Source organism: Narcine bancroftii, chromosome 12, assembly GCF_036971445.1.
Source record: "Narcine bancroftii isolate sNarBan1 chromosome 12, sNarBan1.hap1, whole genome shotgun sequence".
NCBI lineage: Eukaryota > Metazoa > Chordata > Chondrichthyes > Torpediniformes > Narcinidae > Narcine > Narcine bancroftii.
In genome coordinates, this window is record NC_091480.1 from 100,717,705 (window position 1) to 100,737,994 (window position 20,290).

At 39.1% G+C, this 20,290-nt stretch overlaps 1 protein-coding gene across 1 annotated transcript in view; it reads left to right on the forward strand.

The window, feature by feature from the left end:
* cdc27 (cell division cycle 27) overlaps positions 1–20,290 on the forward strand; it is an 83,089-nt gene that overhangs the window by 43,432 nt on the left and 19,367 nt on the right. The window contains exons 13-15 of the mRNA XM_069905237.1: positions 4,330–4,482; positions 8,174–8,382; positions 17,907–18,024. Coding sequence (XP_069761338.1) covers positions 4,330–4,482; positions 8,174–8,382; positions 17,907–18,024 — 480 coding nt within the window. The remainder of the gene's footprint in view (positions 1–4,329; positions 4,483–8,173; positions 8,383–17,906; positions 18,025–20,290) is intronic.

Genomic DNA, 20,290 nt, shown 5'->3' on the forward strand with positions numbered 1-20,290 from the left:
TACAATACTGTGGTATTCACAAGAGTGAGTTCATGGAATTAAAAGATTATCGCTTTTTTAAAAAAAAGTAATCAATACATGAGTAAGTGTGATGAACTTGGGAGGGGGAAAGAATACTTTCCATTAGTAGGATTTAAAAAAAAAAGCCGGACATCTGAAATGCCATAATCTGATCGAAAATAATGTATCAATGAGACAGATTTGTTTAATGTAGCCGGGTTAGAAGATGAATGATCTAGGATGGGTCCAACCAGCAGTTGAAATCCCTGCCTAGAATAAGTGAATATAAACTTAAATCTGGCAAGGAAATAGAAATTTTTTTCCAAAAACTCCCGGATCATCAACATTGGGAGTATAAACATTTGCGAAAACCACCATTTTATCAAGTAATTTCCTTGAAACAATAACGACTGTTAGAATCCAAAGTAACATTATGTATACTAAAAGGAATATTCTGATTAATAAGGATTGATACCCCTCTAGATTTAGCTTGAAAGGAAAAATGATATTGCTGCACTTTCCACCACAACATCAGGTACGAAATAGCACTGCCACGCATATGTGTCTCCTGTGTAAAAAAAAAAACAAACAAAAGAAAATAAAAAAAAATTTATATATATATAATCGCAGCTTTAAGTTTTAAATGTGAAGCCATTTTCCTTTGTTTTACTGGATGATTTAGGATAGTGGTTTTCACATTGCCCCCCTAAACTCGTACTCCACCTTAAGCATTTCCTCTGCTTTAAGTGCTCTGTGCTTCGTAAGGGATTATTTAAGGTGGTATGTGAGTGGAAAGAGAAGGTTGAGAACCACTTCTCTTGAACCAATTGTTACTGAAATATTTTGGTTGAGAAAAATTGTCATTGGCCCATTTCCTTTGGAGTTATGAAACCATGCACATAACGAGTCAATTAGGGACAATTAAAACTGGTTTTCAAACCTTTTTCTTTCCACTCACATACCACCTTAAACAATCCCTTACTGATCACAGAGCACAGTTTTGGCAAAAAGATTACTTAAAGTGGAATGCGAGTTTTGGGGGCAGTTTGAAAACCTCTGATTTAGGCCTTTCACATTCTAACTCTGGAACTTAATAGGATTAGCCATGGTCATTCAGTTATAAAAAGTAAATACTAACAGTAAAACTAATTTCAGAGATTCCATTTCACATGTGTAGAGCTGAGTTTGTATCGTATGAATAACGATCTCCAGGCAGCTGAAGACCTTATTAAACCAGAGAGAACACCTTCCTAAGCTGGAACCCAAAAAAAAAAGGTACCATGGCAATGCAGAAGATCCATGAACTCGCCCCTTTTCTTTTCCCGTCCCACCCCCTAAGGCTGCCGAATAGACCAACAGTGCACTTATTAATTCTAGAAACCCACTATCTTCCAGTAGCAATTAGATATTCCTTCTCTAAAGCAAAATAATTAATATTACCCTCGTAACTGTTCATACCAGACCAAAAGAAGCTGTGTTTAGTCTAAATCACAATAAATGTCAAAAAAAAGAAACACTTCTCATATGTTTCAAGGTATTAAAAATATTACTATCCCATTTAGATAGAACAATCTTAACCGTAAATACAAAGTGTGTCAAATTCTTTTTCCTCAACCACTCCAAATTAAATCAGCTTGCAATATCAATGCTTTCCCTGTGAAAGCCTTAAAAACAAATGAATGAATGTTTAATATTAAAATTTAATCATCGGTGCAAAACAGCCATTCAACAGAAAAAAGAGAGAATGTCATTAAGGAATTGGAACAGGAAGTTTATAAATATACTCCTGGGCATCCTTCATTGAATAAAACCATTTCTTGTAACGACTGGGAAGAGAGATGCAAAGATGTGCTGGGAACATCAGTGAAGGCTTATACCCATGCTTGTATAACTCTGTCATAACTTCCCTGTAGATGGCCTGTTGCTTCATGACCGGGAGGGTAATCTTCCCCAAATCTAAATTGTTTGCCAGTGCATCTTTACAATGGGCTTCACAGATGAACAGTTCCTTCGTTTGAAAGCAGTGTAGGTGTATAACCACTGAGTGTGGTTTTTGCCCCAATTTAGGCTTGGGCAATAATGAACTATGCGCTCTGTTAAGCTCCAGTGGTGTCTGAAACATCTCATCCCCAAACACCATTACCAACAAATCAGAGAAAAATGTAGTAAGCATACTAGTTTCAATATCTTCAGCCAAGTATGTAATACGCAGGTTCTGTCGCAAATCGATAATTCTTGCCATTAGTCTCTCATTGTTGTCTTCCAGGTGGCAGACCCAATTGTTCAGATTCTTTAAAGTAGATTCTACCGAGGTCAAATACCGAGGTACAAGTCTATTTTCCACTGCCAAAAGCCTATCATCTAGACGTTTAAATCCTGCATCGATGAATTCTTTGGTTTGCTTAAGTACTTCGGAGGAGCCCTCAGCAATTGGGTTTGCTGTGGATTAGCCAGAGTTTCTTGTTTCTTTCCATTTTTTCTGCTTTTACCAATCTTTCCAGTTCTTGTATCTATCTCAAACAGAGAATATGCAATTCGACACCACTTCGAAAAAAAAATTTTAAAACGGAAATGGGAAAAAGAATACTGATGGTATGGAGCTGTGATAGAGACATCTACTCCATATCACACCTTAAACGGAAGTCCCATTTTTCCACTCAATGTGGAAACCATTTGTTGAGCAAAGATGTGGAGAAATGTTGACTGTCTATTTCCCTCCATGGAGAATGGCTGACCAGCTTCTAATTATTAGCTCAAATTTCCCTTCTTTGCAGTCCTTGGGTTTGTCATGCAGCATTTCAAACTGACTGCAAAGATTGCAGATGAAAATGATCCTTCATTTTGATATGCAGCTAATTCAGTCTTATTCTAGTTCAACAATTGAATGTCTAAATGGATTTGTAGATTGTGATTTTTCAGAAAGAACAATAATTTGTCTTGAATTTAAGTAATATTTCTAATTAAATTGGAGTAAAACGTAGAAGTCTGCAGACACAGTAACACAGTAGATCTGCATTTATTGTATCCGGTGCTCCCTTTGTGGTCGTCTCTACATTGGAGAGACTGGGCTCAGACTGGGAGATCACTTCACTGAGCACACTTGCTCTCTACGCATTAGTGACGGGGACCTCCTAGTGGCCAACCATTTCAGTTCTGTGACCCATTCCCATACTCACATGTCTGTTCATGGTCTCATGTACTATCCCACCAAGACCACCCTTAAATTGGAGGAACACCCCCTGATTTTCTGTCTGGGCACTCTCCAGCTGGATAGCATTAACATCAACTTTTCCAGTTTCTGCTAACCTGCTCTCCTTTCCCCCTCCCTTCCCTTCCTCCTGTCAGCTCTCTATCCCTTCCCTCTCTATTCATCTTGCCATCCCTTCTCCCCTTGCTTGCTGCTGTGCCCTCCCTCCCTTCTTTACCTATTATCTCCTGCCTTTGCGACCATGCTACAAAGAACAGTGTTTGACCTGCTGAGTTTCTCCAGCATTGTATTTTTACTTCAACCATGGTGACTGCAGACTTCCAAACTCAGCAGGTCAATGTACTTTATATAGCAATGATAATGATACATAACCAACATTGTGGGCTTGATCAAGGTATGAACAAAGTGTAGGCAGCCTCCGAATCAGACACCTGCCTACATTTTACTCTACCTTGATGAAGGGCTCCAACCCAAAACGTTGGTTAGCTTTGCTACATAAAATACACCTACTTACTGAGTTTCTCGAGCATTGCTTTTACTTTCTAAGTAAATTCGTATTTTGTCACCTTGCCACTTCCCTTTCCTTCCAACAAGCTCAGTTGAAGAAAAAAGAATTGACAGAATTTTACTCGAGCTTTTATCACACAGGTTTTTTTTAAGAAATGCAGCTCGAGTGAGGTTTAGCCTTGAAAAACTTGTTAAAATCACTCAGCCACCATCTACTGGAGGAACTCAGCAGATCGAGCAGATTCAGTGGGGGAAAATAATTGTTTGTTTTGAGGCAAACTCTTCATCAGCTCTTGAAGAGTTTCAGCTTGAAAGTTGATCGTTTTCTCCACCCATTGCATTCCTCCAGCACATGGTGCTTACCTTCAGATTCCTCCATCTGCAGCCTCCTGTGTTACTTTTAAAGCAGTGATGTAATTTCATAGTTGCATTTAACATCCAGCGAAGAGTCCCATGTTATTAGCGAGCCAGCAGGAGCCGAAGATCAGCTCCTTCTGAGCCACACTTATCCAGCCCTTGTTATCTCTCGAATCTTAACCTTCGTCACTCGATTGATTCAATCGATTCATTACCTTATTAGCTTCACTCTAAATCAAAAATGTTTCTTGTTCTAGGCAGAGAGGATATTTTCAGAGGTTAGGCGTATCGAAAGCTATCGAGTGGAAGGCATGGAGATTTATTCCACCACATTGTGGCATCTGCAGAAGGATGTGTCACTCTCTCTCCTCTCTAAGGATCTGACTGAGATGGATAAAAATACACCAGAAGTGAGTTGTTTTACAATTTCTTCATGGGCATTTCTTTGGAGGTTTTTTCAGGTTTTGATGTCCTACCATCAGGAAGGAGATATAAGAGCATTAAAATCATGACTGCCAAGGTGGGAAATAGTTTTTATTCAGCAGGCTGTGAGATTTTTAAAAAAAACATACAGCACAGTACAAAATACTCCAATTAACCAACAAACTCCTGGCAATTTTGGAGGACGGGATGAAGCCAGAGCACTCAGGAAACCCATGTGATTACGGGGATAACATACAAACTTCTTACAGTCAGTGCTGGATTGGGACCTGGGTCACTGGTGATGTAATAGAGTTGCACTAACAGCTGCGCAAATTATGATGCCCTTGTGAGCAGTGGACTGTAATCAAGTTGATCATTCCTACATACTTGCATACATTGATTTGGTATTAAATCTCAATGTATGAATGTGTTCATGTGCTATGTATGTGTGTGCATTGCAGTCCATAGAAATGCTGTATATGTACAGTAGGATGATAATGAATTTGAACCCGATGGAAAAGATCATTGTTGATCTCTATTCAGAAATCCACATTCCCATCTAATCCCTAGATAATGTGATCGATATATTGATCTCATCCTTGAATACAGTCCAACATTCATGCCATTTTATGGTGAAGAATTCTAAAGATTCAGTGACCTTGAGTGAAGAAGTTTCTTCTGCACTTATGCCATGTTGGTTGACCTCTTATCCTGAAGTTGAACTCCTTTGAGTGGCTGGAGAGGAGATGGCAATGTCAGCACTGTAATCTGGATCATTTTGTTTTTGTTATTGATCTTCTCAAGTTTCACCATCTCTACATATCCAGGGTAACTTCCTCCTTGATCAAAGAGACCAAAACTGCATGCCATACTCCAGGAGCTGTCTCTTCAAAATTCAAAATGTTGATACTCGTGCCAGCATGCAGCTTGCCTTCCTCATTACTTACTGTTTCAGCCTTTTTACTTCCTGATGGCAGAGCTCTAAATATTGTACATACAGATTTTTTGCAAGATTCTGCACGGTAGGTTGCTCTGGAAGGTTCGATCACATGGGATCCATGATGAGACAACCGAATGGGGAGAAAATTAGCTTCATAATAGAAGCAGAGGGTAATGGTAAAAGGTTTTTTTTCCAGATGGAGTGGCTTTCCACTGTGCACCAGTTGATTTCCATATGTCAGATCTGTTACCTGGATATTTCCTGAACACTAACACAGTTATCTTAATGGAACTGCTGAGAATTTTTCAAACAATTGAAATAAAGTTTATAGGAGCCTATATTCTGCCTTGAATGTAAATCTTAAATTTTCTATCTTCTCATCTATTGGAACCTCTTTAGACTTTGTGGCAATGTTATTGATCTTCTCAAGTTCCACAATCTCTCCAGCTGCCTCTTTTAAAATGTTTAGGAGAGATCATTTATTTGGTCTAGGAGATTTCAGCTTTTAGTTCTTTAAATTTTCCAGTTCTGTGACTGTTTATTCTCATAAGCCCTTTGTTTATTCTTTGTTTCCACTGTCAAACAACCTTCAGTTTGCTTTGGCTGTTAATTTATTTCACTTATCATAGACTGAGAAACCCATGATAATTTTGCTACTTTGCATGGTGTTTTGTGACATGCACAGCAAGGTGAAGAAATTCCTTCCGAATTTCCAATTGGATTTTAAGCTGACCATCTTACATAACTGGTCGGTTTATGCTCCTCAACACATGGAGGTATACTCTATTAAAAGAGTTGTTAATTTGGAAAACCTCAAAATGATCAGATGCACAATGTGACAACGCGAAGGTCTGTCTGCTGCAGTAATGGGGATCTCCCAGTGGCCAACTGTTTCCACTTCGCAGCCTATTCCCACATCAATATGTGTGTCCTTGGCCTCATGCACTGCCAAAACGAGGCAACTAGCACATTGGAGGAACACCTAATATTCCATCTGGGCACTCTCCAACCAGACGGTATTAGTATCAATTTATTTTGTCTCTCTGTCTCTCACCATTCCTCCAACTTTCCACCCCTTCTCTCTCCATTGAGAGAGCAACGCCCCCTCCCCGTCACTTCTCAGCTTTTTCTTCTATCCTCCTGCCCTCTTGCCTGTTGGCCTGTGCTCTCCCCTCATTTTTTTACTCAGGCACCTGCCAGCTTTCTTCTTGTGCCTTGACAAAGGGCTCAGGCATGAAAAATTGGTGATATCCCTTTGCTACCTAAAGACACTGAGTGATGTGCTGAGTATAAATTGTTCAACTCAGAATCAGAATTTATTGTCATAAACAAGTCACAAAATTCGGTGTTTTGCGGTAGCATCATATTGCAAATATTTATATTATAAAACATCTCACAATAATAAAAAAAATTAATAATAGTACACACACAAAAGTCAGGCAGTGTCTTTGATTCATTGATTATTCAGGAATCTGATGGCAGAGGGGAAGAAGCTGTGCTTGTGCCGCTAAGTGCTCAGCTTCAGGCTCCTGAACCTTTTTCCTGATGGTAGCAGAGTAAAGAGGGTGTCATCTGGGTGGTGGAGGTCTTTGAGGATAGAAAAGATTAAATTATAAATTATTTTCAATGAAGTTATAAAATTTCTTTTTATATAAAAAAAGTGGTTTACAATTCTTTTTCCTTCTTTTCTCCTATAATAATTTTATCAATGCTTACATTATTCACAGTTGAACAAAATAGATTTTATTTGGCATTGATGAGGCCTCACGGAGCACAGGGTACAAGTCTGGGCACTTTTTTTTAAGAAAGGATATGCTGGCATTAAGCAGGTTCAAAGAAGAGTCACAAGATCGATTCCTGGAGTGAAGAGACCAGCATATGAGGAATATTTGACACTCTTGGACTGTACTCCTTAGCGTTCAGAAGAATGTAAGGGGTCCTCTTAAAAGCATTTGACAAGTTGAAAGGCCTGGACAGAGGAGACGTGGCAAAATAGTTTCCCGTGGTAGGGGAGTCGAGCACAGGAGGGCAGAACTTCAGGATTGAAGAGAGCCCATTTAAAACCGATTTAGTGGAATTTCTTTAGTCAGAGAATGGTAAATCTGATACCATGGGCAGGCAGCTGTGGAGGTCAAGTTGGTAGATGTATTTATTGGCAGAGATTGATAGCTATCTGAATAGTCAGGGAATCAAAGATTATGGGGAGAAAGGAGGGGACTATCAGCTCTTGATGGAATGGCAGAGTGGGCTGAATGGCCTACATCTGCTCCTTTATCTTATGGTACTCTGTCTTGGCAGTCTCCAACCAATTTCCGGTAACCCCCTCACCCCCCGACTCCTTTGTCTCTTTCTCACACCTACTTTCCTCCATCCTTCCCTTCCTCCTATCTTTAGCATCTCTCTCAGCCCCTTTCCTTTCTTCCCCCTCTCACCGGTAGCAACCATTCACTATAAGCCTGTACTTCGATCCTCTTGCTCTCCCTCATTGTCCTGACATTCCTGAAGAGGGGCTCAGACCTGAAACATTGACTGTCGATTGCTTTCCGGGGTGGCTGCATAACCAGCTGAAAGAAAATCCCAAAAACCAGCTGAGATCCTCCAGCACTTGGGTGTATTGCTCCAGTAGGTAAAGATTTCATTTCTTTGCCAGCTTGTTGGTTTTTTGTGTGTATTATCATACATCTTAATGGACTAATTGCTGCCAGTGTTGGGCTGAACTTTTCTCTTCCTCCTAACAGGCTTGGTGTGCGGCTGGGAACTGCTTCAGTTTACAGCGAGAGCACGATATAGCCATCAAGTTCTTCCAGAGAGCTATTCAAGTAGATCCAAACTTTGCTTATGCATACACGCTGCTTGGTCACGAATTTGTGTTGACGGAAGAGTTGGACAAAGCACTAGCCTGTTTCAGGAATGCGATTCGTGTAAACTCTCAGCACTACAATGCATGGTAAGCACAAATGGGTGATGTCTGGGAGTACAGTGGGTTTTGGTTTCACACAACAGGTAACGCTGTCAATAGCGGAGAAAGCTTTCCTGCTTTGGGTCAGACTTGTGTCTCTCATCCTGACTGAAATCACGTGTGCCACATGTTTAATGATAGTTTAGTATTTTAAAGTTTTGATTGAAACAATGATAAAATGGGCAAAAATATTTTGCAACAAATAGTTTGATACATTGAAAGGCATCTCTTGGTTTACCAACTTAAATAATAAACATTTTTCAGTTAAATTTAGCTTTAATATGGACCTGTTTATTTTAAGAATAATTTAGAGATAACAGACCTTTCCAGTCCACGAGCCTGTGCCATCCAAATTAACCCACTAATCCTGCACATTTTTGGAAGTGGGAGGAAACCGGGACCCCAGAGGAAACTCATGTGGTTAATGTGATGGTGATTCAAACTCTGGTCGTTGGTGCTGTAATAGCATTGCACTAATTGCCACACTCACCATACCACACACTGGTTTGGATAATTTGATTAATTAAAGTATAACTTTCTGACCAGAGTTTTAACTCTCTTGGTAATATATTCCACCCACTTGCAATGAACATGGTTTTCTTTATATTTGTCTTAGAGAACTCTAATTTGTTCATTGTTTTGCTGCTGACAGCAATTTTATTTTGTACCTCTGCATGCTTTAACCTGCAAAAACAGATTTCCTTTTTAAAGTCCTCCCATCTAATAATGTTATATTTTTTATAGCTTATTTTGGGAATTACCACATCAGTGAGATAGAGTTATCCTCCATATTTTATGTTTATAGTTTTTGTTCTATCTTTCCATTCAGACTTGCTTTGTTTGTAAACGTGTAAAATAGTCACTTATTCCTTTCTGGTTTGTGTTTCAAGTAATGTGAAGCATACTGTACAATTTCTCAAGGCCCTTTTACAATAATTGGAGCTGGCCTCTGATGCCTGTTTTACCTCTTGGAATCCTTTATTTCAGGGTCCAGTGTTCAATTACTTCCCCATGTATAGGGCACAATGTGTTTAAGGTAGATTTAGATCACAGTTACAGTTTTACAGATTTAGGGGGAGTTGTTTCTGAGATGAAGCTGCATTGTGGAAGCACTTTGAAAGGGATAGTTTGGTTTCTCTCATGGGAGATCTGGGTTACCTGAAAGTCAAGTAGTTTATTACTGTCTTGGAGAAAGGTTTCAACCCAAAATGCCGACCGTTGTTTTTCTCCCACGAATGCTGCTTGATCTGCTGTGCTCCTCGAGCAGGTTGTTTTATTTGCTTCACATTCCAGCACCTGTAACCTCTTGTTTGCAGAAATGCACGGTTAAGGGAATCATGAACTGCACAATGAATCTTTTTGGATGCAATCCCATGCCTTGGATGTTACTCAGTGAATTTTAATGAAGTCCACACTTCTTGATCCCCGTTAAATAATCTGCTTTTTATTTACACAACTGGAAGAGGCAATAGAAAAAAAGTTTGGTTTCTTGCAGTATTCAAACACATTCCGGCTTTCTCTTAATAATTTTTAAAAAAGCATTTTAAAAGGACAAAGTTCCTTAATCACCTAATGCAACACAATAGAACTACTATTATTAATTAATAATAGAAGGAATGCCACGGGTTCCTGAAGGGAAGATAATTGCTGAACTACTGGCCTTTCTGGAGGAGCCAACCTGTGATTTTTGAACCCACAGCAACGTTCTGGTGATTGTTCGCTGCCATCTGAATGAACTACTTGTTTTTGTTTCAATCAAACCATTACATTTGCATGTTTCATCAATCTGCCGTTGACCCTATTTAATCTCAACTTGTCCTTGGAACATTACATTGTTGGTTCAAGTTTGAACGCTGTCCATAGATAAGTTGGGCATTCTTGTGGAATTGAACCATTCTACTTTGGGTACCACCAGGAGGTGACACAATGACATGTGCATCCAGGGTGTACTCGTGGCACTATTTCTGGCCACTAAATGTGAGCAAGGAAATCACCTCCTGATCACCAACAGCTGTGCTCCCTTCGCCCTAATGTTCCATGTTGATTAGCATTGGGAAGAAGCACTATGTTACAAGGGCATGGAACTTGTGATGGATGGGGACTTCATTGTCCATCACCAGGAGGATCTCGGTAGTCCTGACACTGGCCAAGTCCTGAAGCTGATGGACACATTCTGTGGCCAGCAGGGCAATGAATCGATTTGATCCTCCCCTTGCTGTTCCACTTGCTGCAGGTGAATCTCTGCAGCGGCAGCCTTGCTTGGAATGTCCACTGCACAGAACTTGAGGACGATGAGCTAAGCCAAAGACTCCTATTGAGTGGTGTGGCAGCCATTTGGATCATTCAGCATTATCTGGCAGTTGCAGAGAAATTGGCTGTCACATTTCCTACTTTGCAACAGTGACTACTTCAAGTGTAGAGTCTTTTGGAATATTATAGTTATGACAGGCATAAAAGATGCAAACTTTGATAACAACTTTATAAATCTGAAGGGAAAGTGTAAATTAGTAAGAACTAACAAATTAGCCAATGTTTTTCAAGAAAAATGGCACAATGAATTTCATGGAAACCTCGAGAATAGGCCATTCAGCCCTTTGAGCGTGTTCCATAATACAATACATTCATGGCTAGCTATGCATCTTCAGTCCCCTCTTCTTGTTGTCTTTCCATTCCCATTCAACCCTTTCACCAATCAAGCCACAACTAACTCTATATATCTAAAGAACATCCCAGCAGCCTCCAGTGGTAAGGAGCTCCACATGTTAAAGGAGGATAGTAAGTTTGCATTGACTAAAGTAGCAACAATTGTTCTGAGAATGGATTGGGAAAGCAGCTGCTGATGGTGATGGGTGAGGTGTGGGATGACTTTCACAGGAAATTAGAGATTAAATATTGGATAGAAATGGAGGAAATATTGTTTAATGAAATTGAGGCCTTATCATAGGACTTGAAGTATGGGAGTTGAGCTGTAAAGACAGGAAAATAACTTGCATTCCAAATATGTTTGGTCCAATCCCTGGATCATGTGTTTTGAGCAATGTCAGTTCAGCATTTGCAAAGTCTAAATTTTCCATTTCATCAATGGTTGATATCAAGGAGGAAAGCTTTTAAGTTTAATAGTATAATATGAACTGATCAGTAGGGCAGAAAAGTGGGAAGTTGGATGTTAAACCAGGATATTGCATTTGGGAAGGTGAATCACTACAAGGGAATTAAGAGTGGAGATTGTTTCCACACACCACAATACTCTGCTCCCTGTAGAACTTGGCAGTCTTCCTTACATAAGAAATGATATCCTATTAAAAATGGGGGAATTGCACCATTCTGAAAACTATTTTAGCATGAATTCCAACAAATATTCTATCAGCTATCAAATACAGAAACTAATTTGTAGTTATAACAAAGTCACTGAGAAAACCAACAAGACTCTTGAAATAGCAATGCAAGGAAAGGTGAGAGAAAACATTTTGGAATATGTGTTGGCTAAAGAACCATTTGTTTGGGCAGTTGCTAAACATGCAATCCCTGTTCAGGGTCCTGGTTTTGCCTGTGTTTTCCTGACAACTCTCTTTCAGTTGTTGATGAGCCACCAGCACGGAGAATATTCAAGGTAATGGAGGATAAAAGCTAGGTCCTCGCAATGCAGCTGTTACAAATGTTGGTGAAATTTTAGAAAGAGTGCAGAGAAGATTTACTAGGATGTTGCCCGGACTTGTGGAACTGAGTTACAAGGAAAATTTAAACTGGTTAAGACTTTATTCTCTGGGATGTAGAAGAATGAGGAGAGATTTGATCGATATGGGGATAGTGCCGGAGGATTGGCGCATTGCGCATGTGGTTCCGTTATTTAAAAAGGGTTTAAGGAGGAAGCCTGGCAACTATCGGCCTGTAAGTTTGACGTCTGTGGTAGGTAAATTAATGGAGAAAATTTTTAGAGATAGTACTTATAAACATCTGGATAGACAGGGTCTGATCAGGAGCACTCAACATGGATTTATGGGAGGAAGGTCATGTTTGACCAATTTTTTTTTTTTTTTTTGAAACTTTATTTATTAATTTTAACATATAAAGAAAGTCAGTAATTCACATTCAAAAAAAAATACAAAATGAAGTAATACAAATACAAAGTAACATAATTAATACAATACCAATCTCAAAATCTCCCCCTGACAACTAAAAACTAAGACTAAAAGAAAAGAAACTATTTTTAACCCTTAAACCCCCCCTCCCCACCCCCACAATAAAGAGTGAAGAATTAATAGTTACTATAATAAGAGAAAAAAAAATTTTTTAAAAATCTTAAAAAGAAAATCAATATATATTAAAAAAATATTAATTAAGTATTAATTATTAGTCCACAAAATTTTTATTATATAAAACTATATATAAAAAAACAAAAACAAACAAAAAAAAACTTAAAACGAATAAAAGCCAACTAATAAAAAAAACTAAAAAAAGGAAAGAAAAAAAAACGTATGTATAGAAAAAAATATATATATAAATAAAAAGTTTTTAAAAATAAAAATAAAAAAAATGGAAAAAAATTAATTCAAACTTATTTACATTGTATATAATCAATAACTGGAGTCCACTTTAACTCATAAAAAGACATCTTATCTTGTATAGAAAATGATATTTTTTCCATGACCAAACAAAACTTCATCTCTAAATACCACCTATCTAAAGACAATACATTTCTATTCTTCCAAGTAATCACTGTACATTTCTTAGCCACTGCCAACGCTAAATAAATAAAAGAAATCTGGTAATTATCTAATTCTAAATCAATCAACGGTTGCATATTCCCTAATAAAAATATATCAGGGTCTAATACAATATGAAGATTATATAGATTATTAAATACAGATTGAATACCTTTCCAAAATTGTTGTAACCGATCACACAACCAAACAGCATGTAAAAAAGTACCAGAAATCTGATCACAACGAAAACAAAGATCTGACTTACTAAAACCAATTTTTTAAAATTTTTCGGGTGTTAAATATAATTGATGTACAAAACTATAATTGATCATCGCCAATCTAGCATTGATCAATTTTCGAACACTGTTACGACAAATTTCAGACCAATCTTCTTCAGTTATTGTTAAGCTTAAATCTTTTTCCCATTTCATTTTATCTTTATCCCAATCTATTTTACTTTCACATTCCAACAAAATACGATACAAGCCTGATATATAACCCTTTTTTGGAAATGAGAGCACGTATTTTTTTTTATGAGAGCACGTATATGTTTGACCAATCTGATTGAATTTTTTGAAGAGGTGACTAGGAATGTGGATGAGGGTAGAGCAGTGGATGTTGTCTATATGGACTTCAGTAAGGCCTTCGATAAGGTACCACATGGAAGGTTAGTTAAGAAGGTGCAGTCTTTAGGTATAAATTTTAAGATAGTCAAATGGATTGAACATTGGCTGAAAGGGAGAGGCCAGAGAGTGGTAGTGGATAATTGTCTGTCAGGTTGGAGGCCGGTGACCAGTGGTGTGCTTCAAGGATCTGTATTGGGCCCATTGTTGTTCGTTATATACATTAATGATCTAGATGATGGGGTGGTAAATTGGATTAGTAAATATGCAGACGATACTAAGATAGGTGGAATAGTGGATAATGAAGAAGGTTTTCAAGGATTGCAGAGGGATTTGGGCTGCTTAGAAAAGTGGGCTGAAAAATGGCAGATGGAATTTAATGCTGATAAGTGTGAGGTGCTTCATTTTGGTAAGAAGAATCAGAACAGGACAAACGTGGTAAATGGGAGAGCATTGATGAATACAGAAGAGCAGAAAGATTTAGGAGTAACGGTACATCGTTCCCTGAAGGTAGAAACTCACGTGAATAGGGTGGTGAAGAAGGCTTTTAGTATGCTGGCCTTTATCAATCATTGCATGGAATATAGGAGTTGGGAGGTGATGTTGAGACTGTATAAGACGTTGGTGCGGCCTCATTTGGAGTTCTGTGTGCAGTTCTGGTCGCCTAATTATAGGAAGGATATAAACAGAGTGGAGAGAGTGCAGAGAAGGTTTACCAGAATGTTACCTGGGTTTAAGCATCTAGAGTATAGGGAGAGATTGGACAGATTAGGTCTTTATTCTTTGGAGCGTAGAAGGTTGAGAGGGGATTTGATAGAAGTATTTAAGATTATGAAAGGGATAGACAGAGTGGATGTGGATAGACTATTTCCGTTAAGAGGAGGAAAGATTAAAACAAGAGGACATGAGTTAAGAATTAAGGGGCAGAGGTTTAGAGGTAACATGAGGGGGAACTTCTTTACTCAGAGAGTGGTAGACGTGTGGAATGAGCTTCCGGGAGAAATAGTGGCGGCGGAGTCAATTGTATTATTTAAGAAAAGGTTGGACAGGTATATGGATGAGAAGAAGATGGAGGGTTATGGGCATTGTGCAGGGAGGTGGGACTAGAGAGGGGTGTTTGGTTCGGTGCGGACGAGAAGGGCCTAATGGCCTGTTTCCGTGCTGTAAATTGTTATGTTATGAGGTATTTACAATTATGAGGAGGATAGACAGAGTAAATTTAGAAAGGCCATTTCCACTGAAAGTAGGTGAGATACAAACCAGAGGATATGGTTAAGGGTGAAAGGGGAAATGTTTAGGGGGAACTTCTTCACACAGGGAGTGGTTGGGGTTTGGAATGAGCTTCTAGCTGAAGTGGTGAATGCAGGTTCAATTTTAACATTTAAGAGATATTTGGGATATCTATATCAAGTGATTGGAGGGGTAAGCAGGACTTTGGACTCGATGCAGGTCTGTGGGACTAAGAAAAAAAATGGTTCGACACTGACTCGAAGGGCCAAAGAGGCCTGTTTCCATGCTGTAATTTTCTGTGGTTCTAAGAAGTTTACAAAGTTGTTGCAGGGATTTGGCAAGTTTAGTTATCATGAGAAACTGGAAAAACTGGGCCTGATTTTCTGAGTGTTTTACTGATGTTTATCAAATAATGAGGCCATAGATCAGGTGAGACGTGACGATCTGAATCTTGGAGTGCAGGGAATCTGACTTTAAGGTGAGGGGCTGGGATTTAAAAGGGGGTGAGGGGACAATTCTTCATTCAGGGTGGTTGGCACATGGAATGAGCTGCCAGACAGCAGTAGAGGCAGGGTCGCTGTTGTGAGTGCAGGACACTTAACTAAGAAGCTCCCAACCCTTTACCTTGCCAAGAAGTTCTCCAGCGTTGTTTCATGGTACTCACTCTAGAGCAGGGGTGTCAGACTCAAATTCAGAGAGGGCCAAAATTAAAAACTTGGACTAAGTCGTGGGCCAAACTAAATATTTATTGAAAATTTTCAACAACATCTGCATGTTTTCTCTTCTTTCAACATATGTAACGTTAAACTTTTTCTTGTTAAAATAAATGTTCAATAATGGTTTTGGTTAAACTCTTTCCAGAAGAAGCATAAGCTCCATTTAAATGTTTTTTTTTTCACAAGCCAACAAGTCAAAAAAATAACAACTTGCTTCAATGACAAACAGGTTTGTCTTTTAAAATGATGAACATATCGTCTCCCTCCCACCTGTCTTGAAAGGTCCTGGTTTCTGTCTTTCGTTTGGCCATTTTTCGTAAGGGGTTTATTCCGTGTGAGTTGGGCGACACGTCGCAGATGCTGATGAAAGTAAAGAGAGGAGGTGGGGACGATTAACGAGCTGACGGGCCGGCGCCAATGCATTTGCAAAGCATTCTGGGATTTGTAGTATTACCTGTGCATGCGCTATACTGGGGCGGCGGCCAGCGGACCAGCTCTAATACATATTTGATATGATCTTGTGGGCCAAATATAATTATATCATGGGCAAATTTGGCCCGCGGGCCTGAGTTTGACATGTGTGCTCTAGAGTGAACCAAGGTGGTCTCTCGGAGACACCAAAGAGGATGAGGCAAGCAACACATGGTGCCCTTTATAGTACTGGAGGACTGGGGAGTGCAGCCCAGGTAATCTATAAGGGTCCAATGGCTCGGTGCCAGCAAGATCAAATTGATTACAAAAGCCAATGGCCTAAGGCCAAGTACAAGGGTACTTAAAGAGGTCAATGGTCAGGAATGCACTGATGGGTGGGGTGGGGCCAAACCTTGATTGGCAGGTGGTATGTCTTCCAACCAGGTAATGGGCAGTGGTGTCACGTGACAAGCTATGACCCTCTACAATACAGATGCCTGCTTCCTTTAACAAAACATTTGGATCATATGGACAGGAGGGGATTGGAGAGAAATAGGCTCAATGTGGGAAAGTGGAACTAAAACAAGAGAGTTGTTTGGCATGGACAAGCTGAGCCAGTTTCCATGCAGTCAGACTCTGACTCTCCAATAAATATCTTCAATAATGTGATGTTGATGCGATGATCAAGAAAGCACATTGATGGCTGGAAGGTTGGCATGTTTCCCCTGTCCATCAACAACCTTCAAAAGCATACTGACAGGATGCATCAGCCAGGGAAGAGGTTTACAATCCAGTGATCATTGGGGAATCAGAGGTGGAGAAGGTGAGCAAATTTGGGTTCTTAGGAGTCACTACCTTAGAGGACCTTTCCTGGACCCTACACACCAATGTCATCGTGAAGAAAGCATGTCAGCACTTCTACTTACGCAGGAGGTTGTGGAGGTTCAGTATGACATGAGAAACTCTGGCAAATTTCTACAGACACATGGTGGAAAGTGTGCTGATCGGCTGCATCAAGGTCTGGTATGGGGACACCAATACCCCTGGGTGTAAAGACCACCAAAAAGTAGTGGACACAGCCCAGGACATCGCAGGCAAACACTCCCCACCATCGAGTACATCTACAGGGAACACTGCTGTCGGAGAGCAACAACAATCGGCAAGGACACACATCACCCAGCACACCCTCTGTTCTTGTTGCTGCTATCAGGAAAGAGGTCTAGGTGCTACAAGAATCACACCACAGGTTCAGGAACAGCTGCTACCTCTCCACCATCAGACTCCTCAACGACAAAGTCGATCAGAGACTTATTTCAGGATTCTTACTTGTGCACTTTATTGGTTGATTTTATTTGTACTCTCTGCATTGCACAGTCAGTGTTTGCATTCGTTATCTGTTTATAGTTCTTTTATTTGATTCTGTTTATGCGGTGTACCGTTTATTTTTTGCACTATCAATTAGTGCTAATTTAGCCGTGCCCGCAGGAAAAAGGAATCTCAGGGTTATATGTGTTGTCATGCATCTACTCTTGACAATAAATCTGAATCTATTTCTATCTATTTGGACCCTGGTTGCTGGTGCTGGGTACCAAGTGAAATTAGAAGTGTTGCCTTCAACGTCCAGTTTCTTTCACTTGCCTGAATGAAGAGATGATCACTGGTTTTGAAATGAGATTGAGCGTTGAGGGCTTTAACCACTAATTGTGCAGTTCAGGTTAGCCAAACTTTTAAAACCATAAACTTGTACAGAGTAAATGAACAACAAACCCAGGAGCTGTTTTCCAACTCAGTTATGTCCTCTGAACCAGTGAACTCTTGTTTCCTTGCAGGTATGGTTTGGGGATGATCTACTACAAACAGGAGAAGTTCAACCTGGCAGAAATTCATTTCAGAAAGGCTCTTAATATCAACCCCCAAAGTTCTGTGTTGTTGTGTCACATCGGTGTGGTAAGTAAACATAAAACAAAGTATCTTGTTTGTGTAAGTTCTCCTAACTATTGTACTGCCACCTTGTGCTGTTTTGAAGCTAGTCTTATAACATTGACCTATTCAATTAGAACATTGTTGACCACACCAAGAAAACATTGGTGGAATTTATACAATTGTTTTGGCAAAAATAGGATCACAAAGAATTGTTGGGTGATGGCAATGATCTTTGCATCCTCCCTGGCCACAGGGGAGGCATTGTAGAATGACAAATGTAGTCTCCTTGTTTTGAAAAAAAGTTGAGGGGGAGAATCCTGGGAATTATAGACCAGTGAGTCTTATGTCAGTGGTGTACAAACTATTGGAGAGGATTCATAAGGTCAGGATTTACAAGCATTTAGGGAAGCAGAGACTTCTCAGGGATTGTCAGCGTGGTTTTGTGAAGGGCAGGTCATGCCTCACAAGCCTAATTGAGTCTTTTGAGAAAGTGACAAGAGAAATTGATGAAGGTAGGGTGCTAGATGCGGTCATTATGAATTTTAGTAAGGCATTTGACAGGGTTCCTCATGATAGATTCGTTCAGAAAGTCATGAGGCACGGGATGTCTGTGTGAATTCAGAATCAGCTTGCCTGCAGAAAGCAGAGAGTCCGAGTAGGTGAACGTGTGCTGCCTGGCGTTCACTGAGTAATAGGGTTTCACAAACATCTGTTCTGGGACCCCTCCTAGAAACCATAGAAAACTAGCCATTCAGCCCTTCTAGTCTGTGCCAAAACATCATTCCACTAATCACACTGACCTGCACCCATTCCATAACCTTCCAAACCTCTCCCATCCAAGTATCTATCCAATTTATTGTTAAAATGTAAGAATGAGCCGCATTTACCATGTCAGATGGCAGCTTGTTCCACACTTGTTTCCTTAGTTTTTTAGACTTCCGGAACAGAGCCAATTTGAGAATTTAATAATTTTTACATTTATTGAGAAATTTATTACTAATATGTATATATACAATTACAAGACACAATGCTGAAAAAGGAACTATTTAAGTAAAATGGAAAGGGAAAAAGATTTAAATATACAAATTCATGATGAGGCCTGGTCAAGGTTGTGCCAGAATGTAACCAATACAATGAATGTTAGATATCAAGTGGTACAATATAATTTTTTTTACACACCAATTATACTACACTCCGTATAAATTACATGGACTCAATTCAAATTGTTCTGACAAATGTTTCAGATGTAACAAAGAAACAGGAACCTTATAACATGCAGTTTGGTCTTATGAAAAAAGTGGAAAAATTTTGGAAAGACGAATATATTATTGGGACAAATTATGAAGATACAGATACCAAAAGATCCCAGAATATTTTTGCTTGGTGATTTATGTAACACTGATACTAAATTGAAGTTAGACAAATATCAACAAAAAATTTTGAGTGTAGCAATAGCGATGGCACGGAAATGTATGGCAGTAACATGGAAGACAGATCATTTTATAAGGTTGGATAGGTGGCATATGGAAATTCAAAATTGTATACCATTGTAAAAAGATTACTTATAATTTAAGGAATCAACTTGAGAATTTTTACATGATTTGGAAACCATATATGGATTTTGTCAGTAAGAGTTCATCCACATCGTCCATAACCTCCAACTCCTCCCAATTAATATGTACAGGATAGAATATATGATAGTGAATGATAAATAAATTCAGGTGTTTTTTTTTCTTTTTTCTTTCTTTTTCTTTGTGGGAAAAGGTGGAGGGGAATAAAAATAAAAAATATATATATAATTTTGTATCATTTTTATTACATTGTATATGATGAAGAATTATATGTACGTATTGATACAAATTAAAAATAAAATTTTCAAAACCAAATGTTCCCCCTAAACTTTTCACCCTAAAGCCATGTCCTCTTGTACTTATCTCTCCCAATCTAAATGGAAAGAGCCTACTCATATTTACTTTGTTGAAACCTCTCATAATTTTGTATACCTCTATTATATCTCCCCTCATTCTTTTACGCTCCAAGGAATAAAGTCTCAACCTGCTTAACCTTTCCCTGAAACTCAACTCCTGAAGTCCCGGCAACATCCTAGTGAATCTTCTCTGCGCTCTCTTGATCTTACTGATATCCATCCTGTAGTTAGGCAACCACAACTGCACAAAATGCTCCAAATTTGGCTTCACCAATGTCTTGTACAATCTCACCATAACATCCCAATTCATGTACTCAATACTTTGGTTTATGAAGATCAAGATGCCAAAAGCTTTCTTTACAA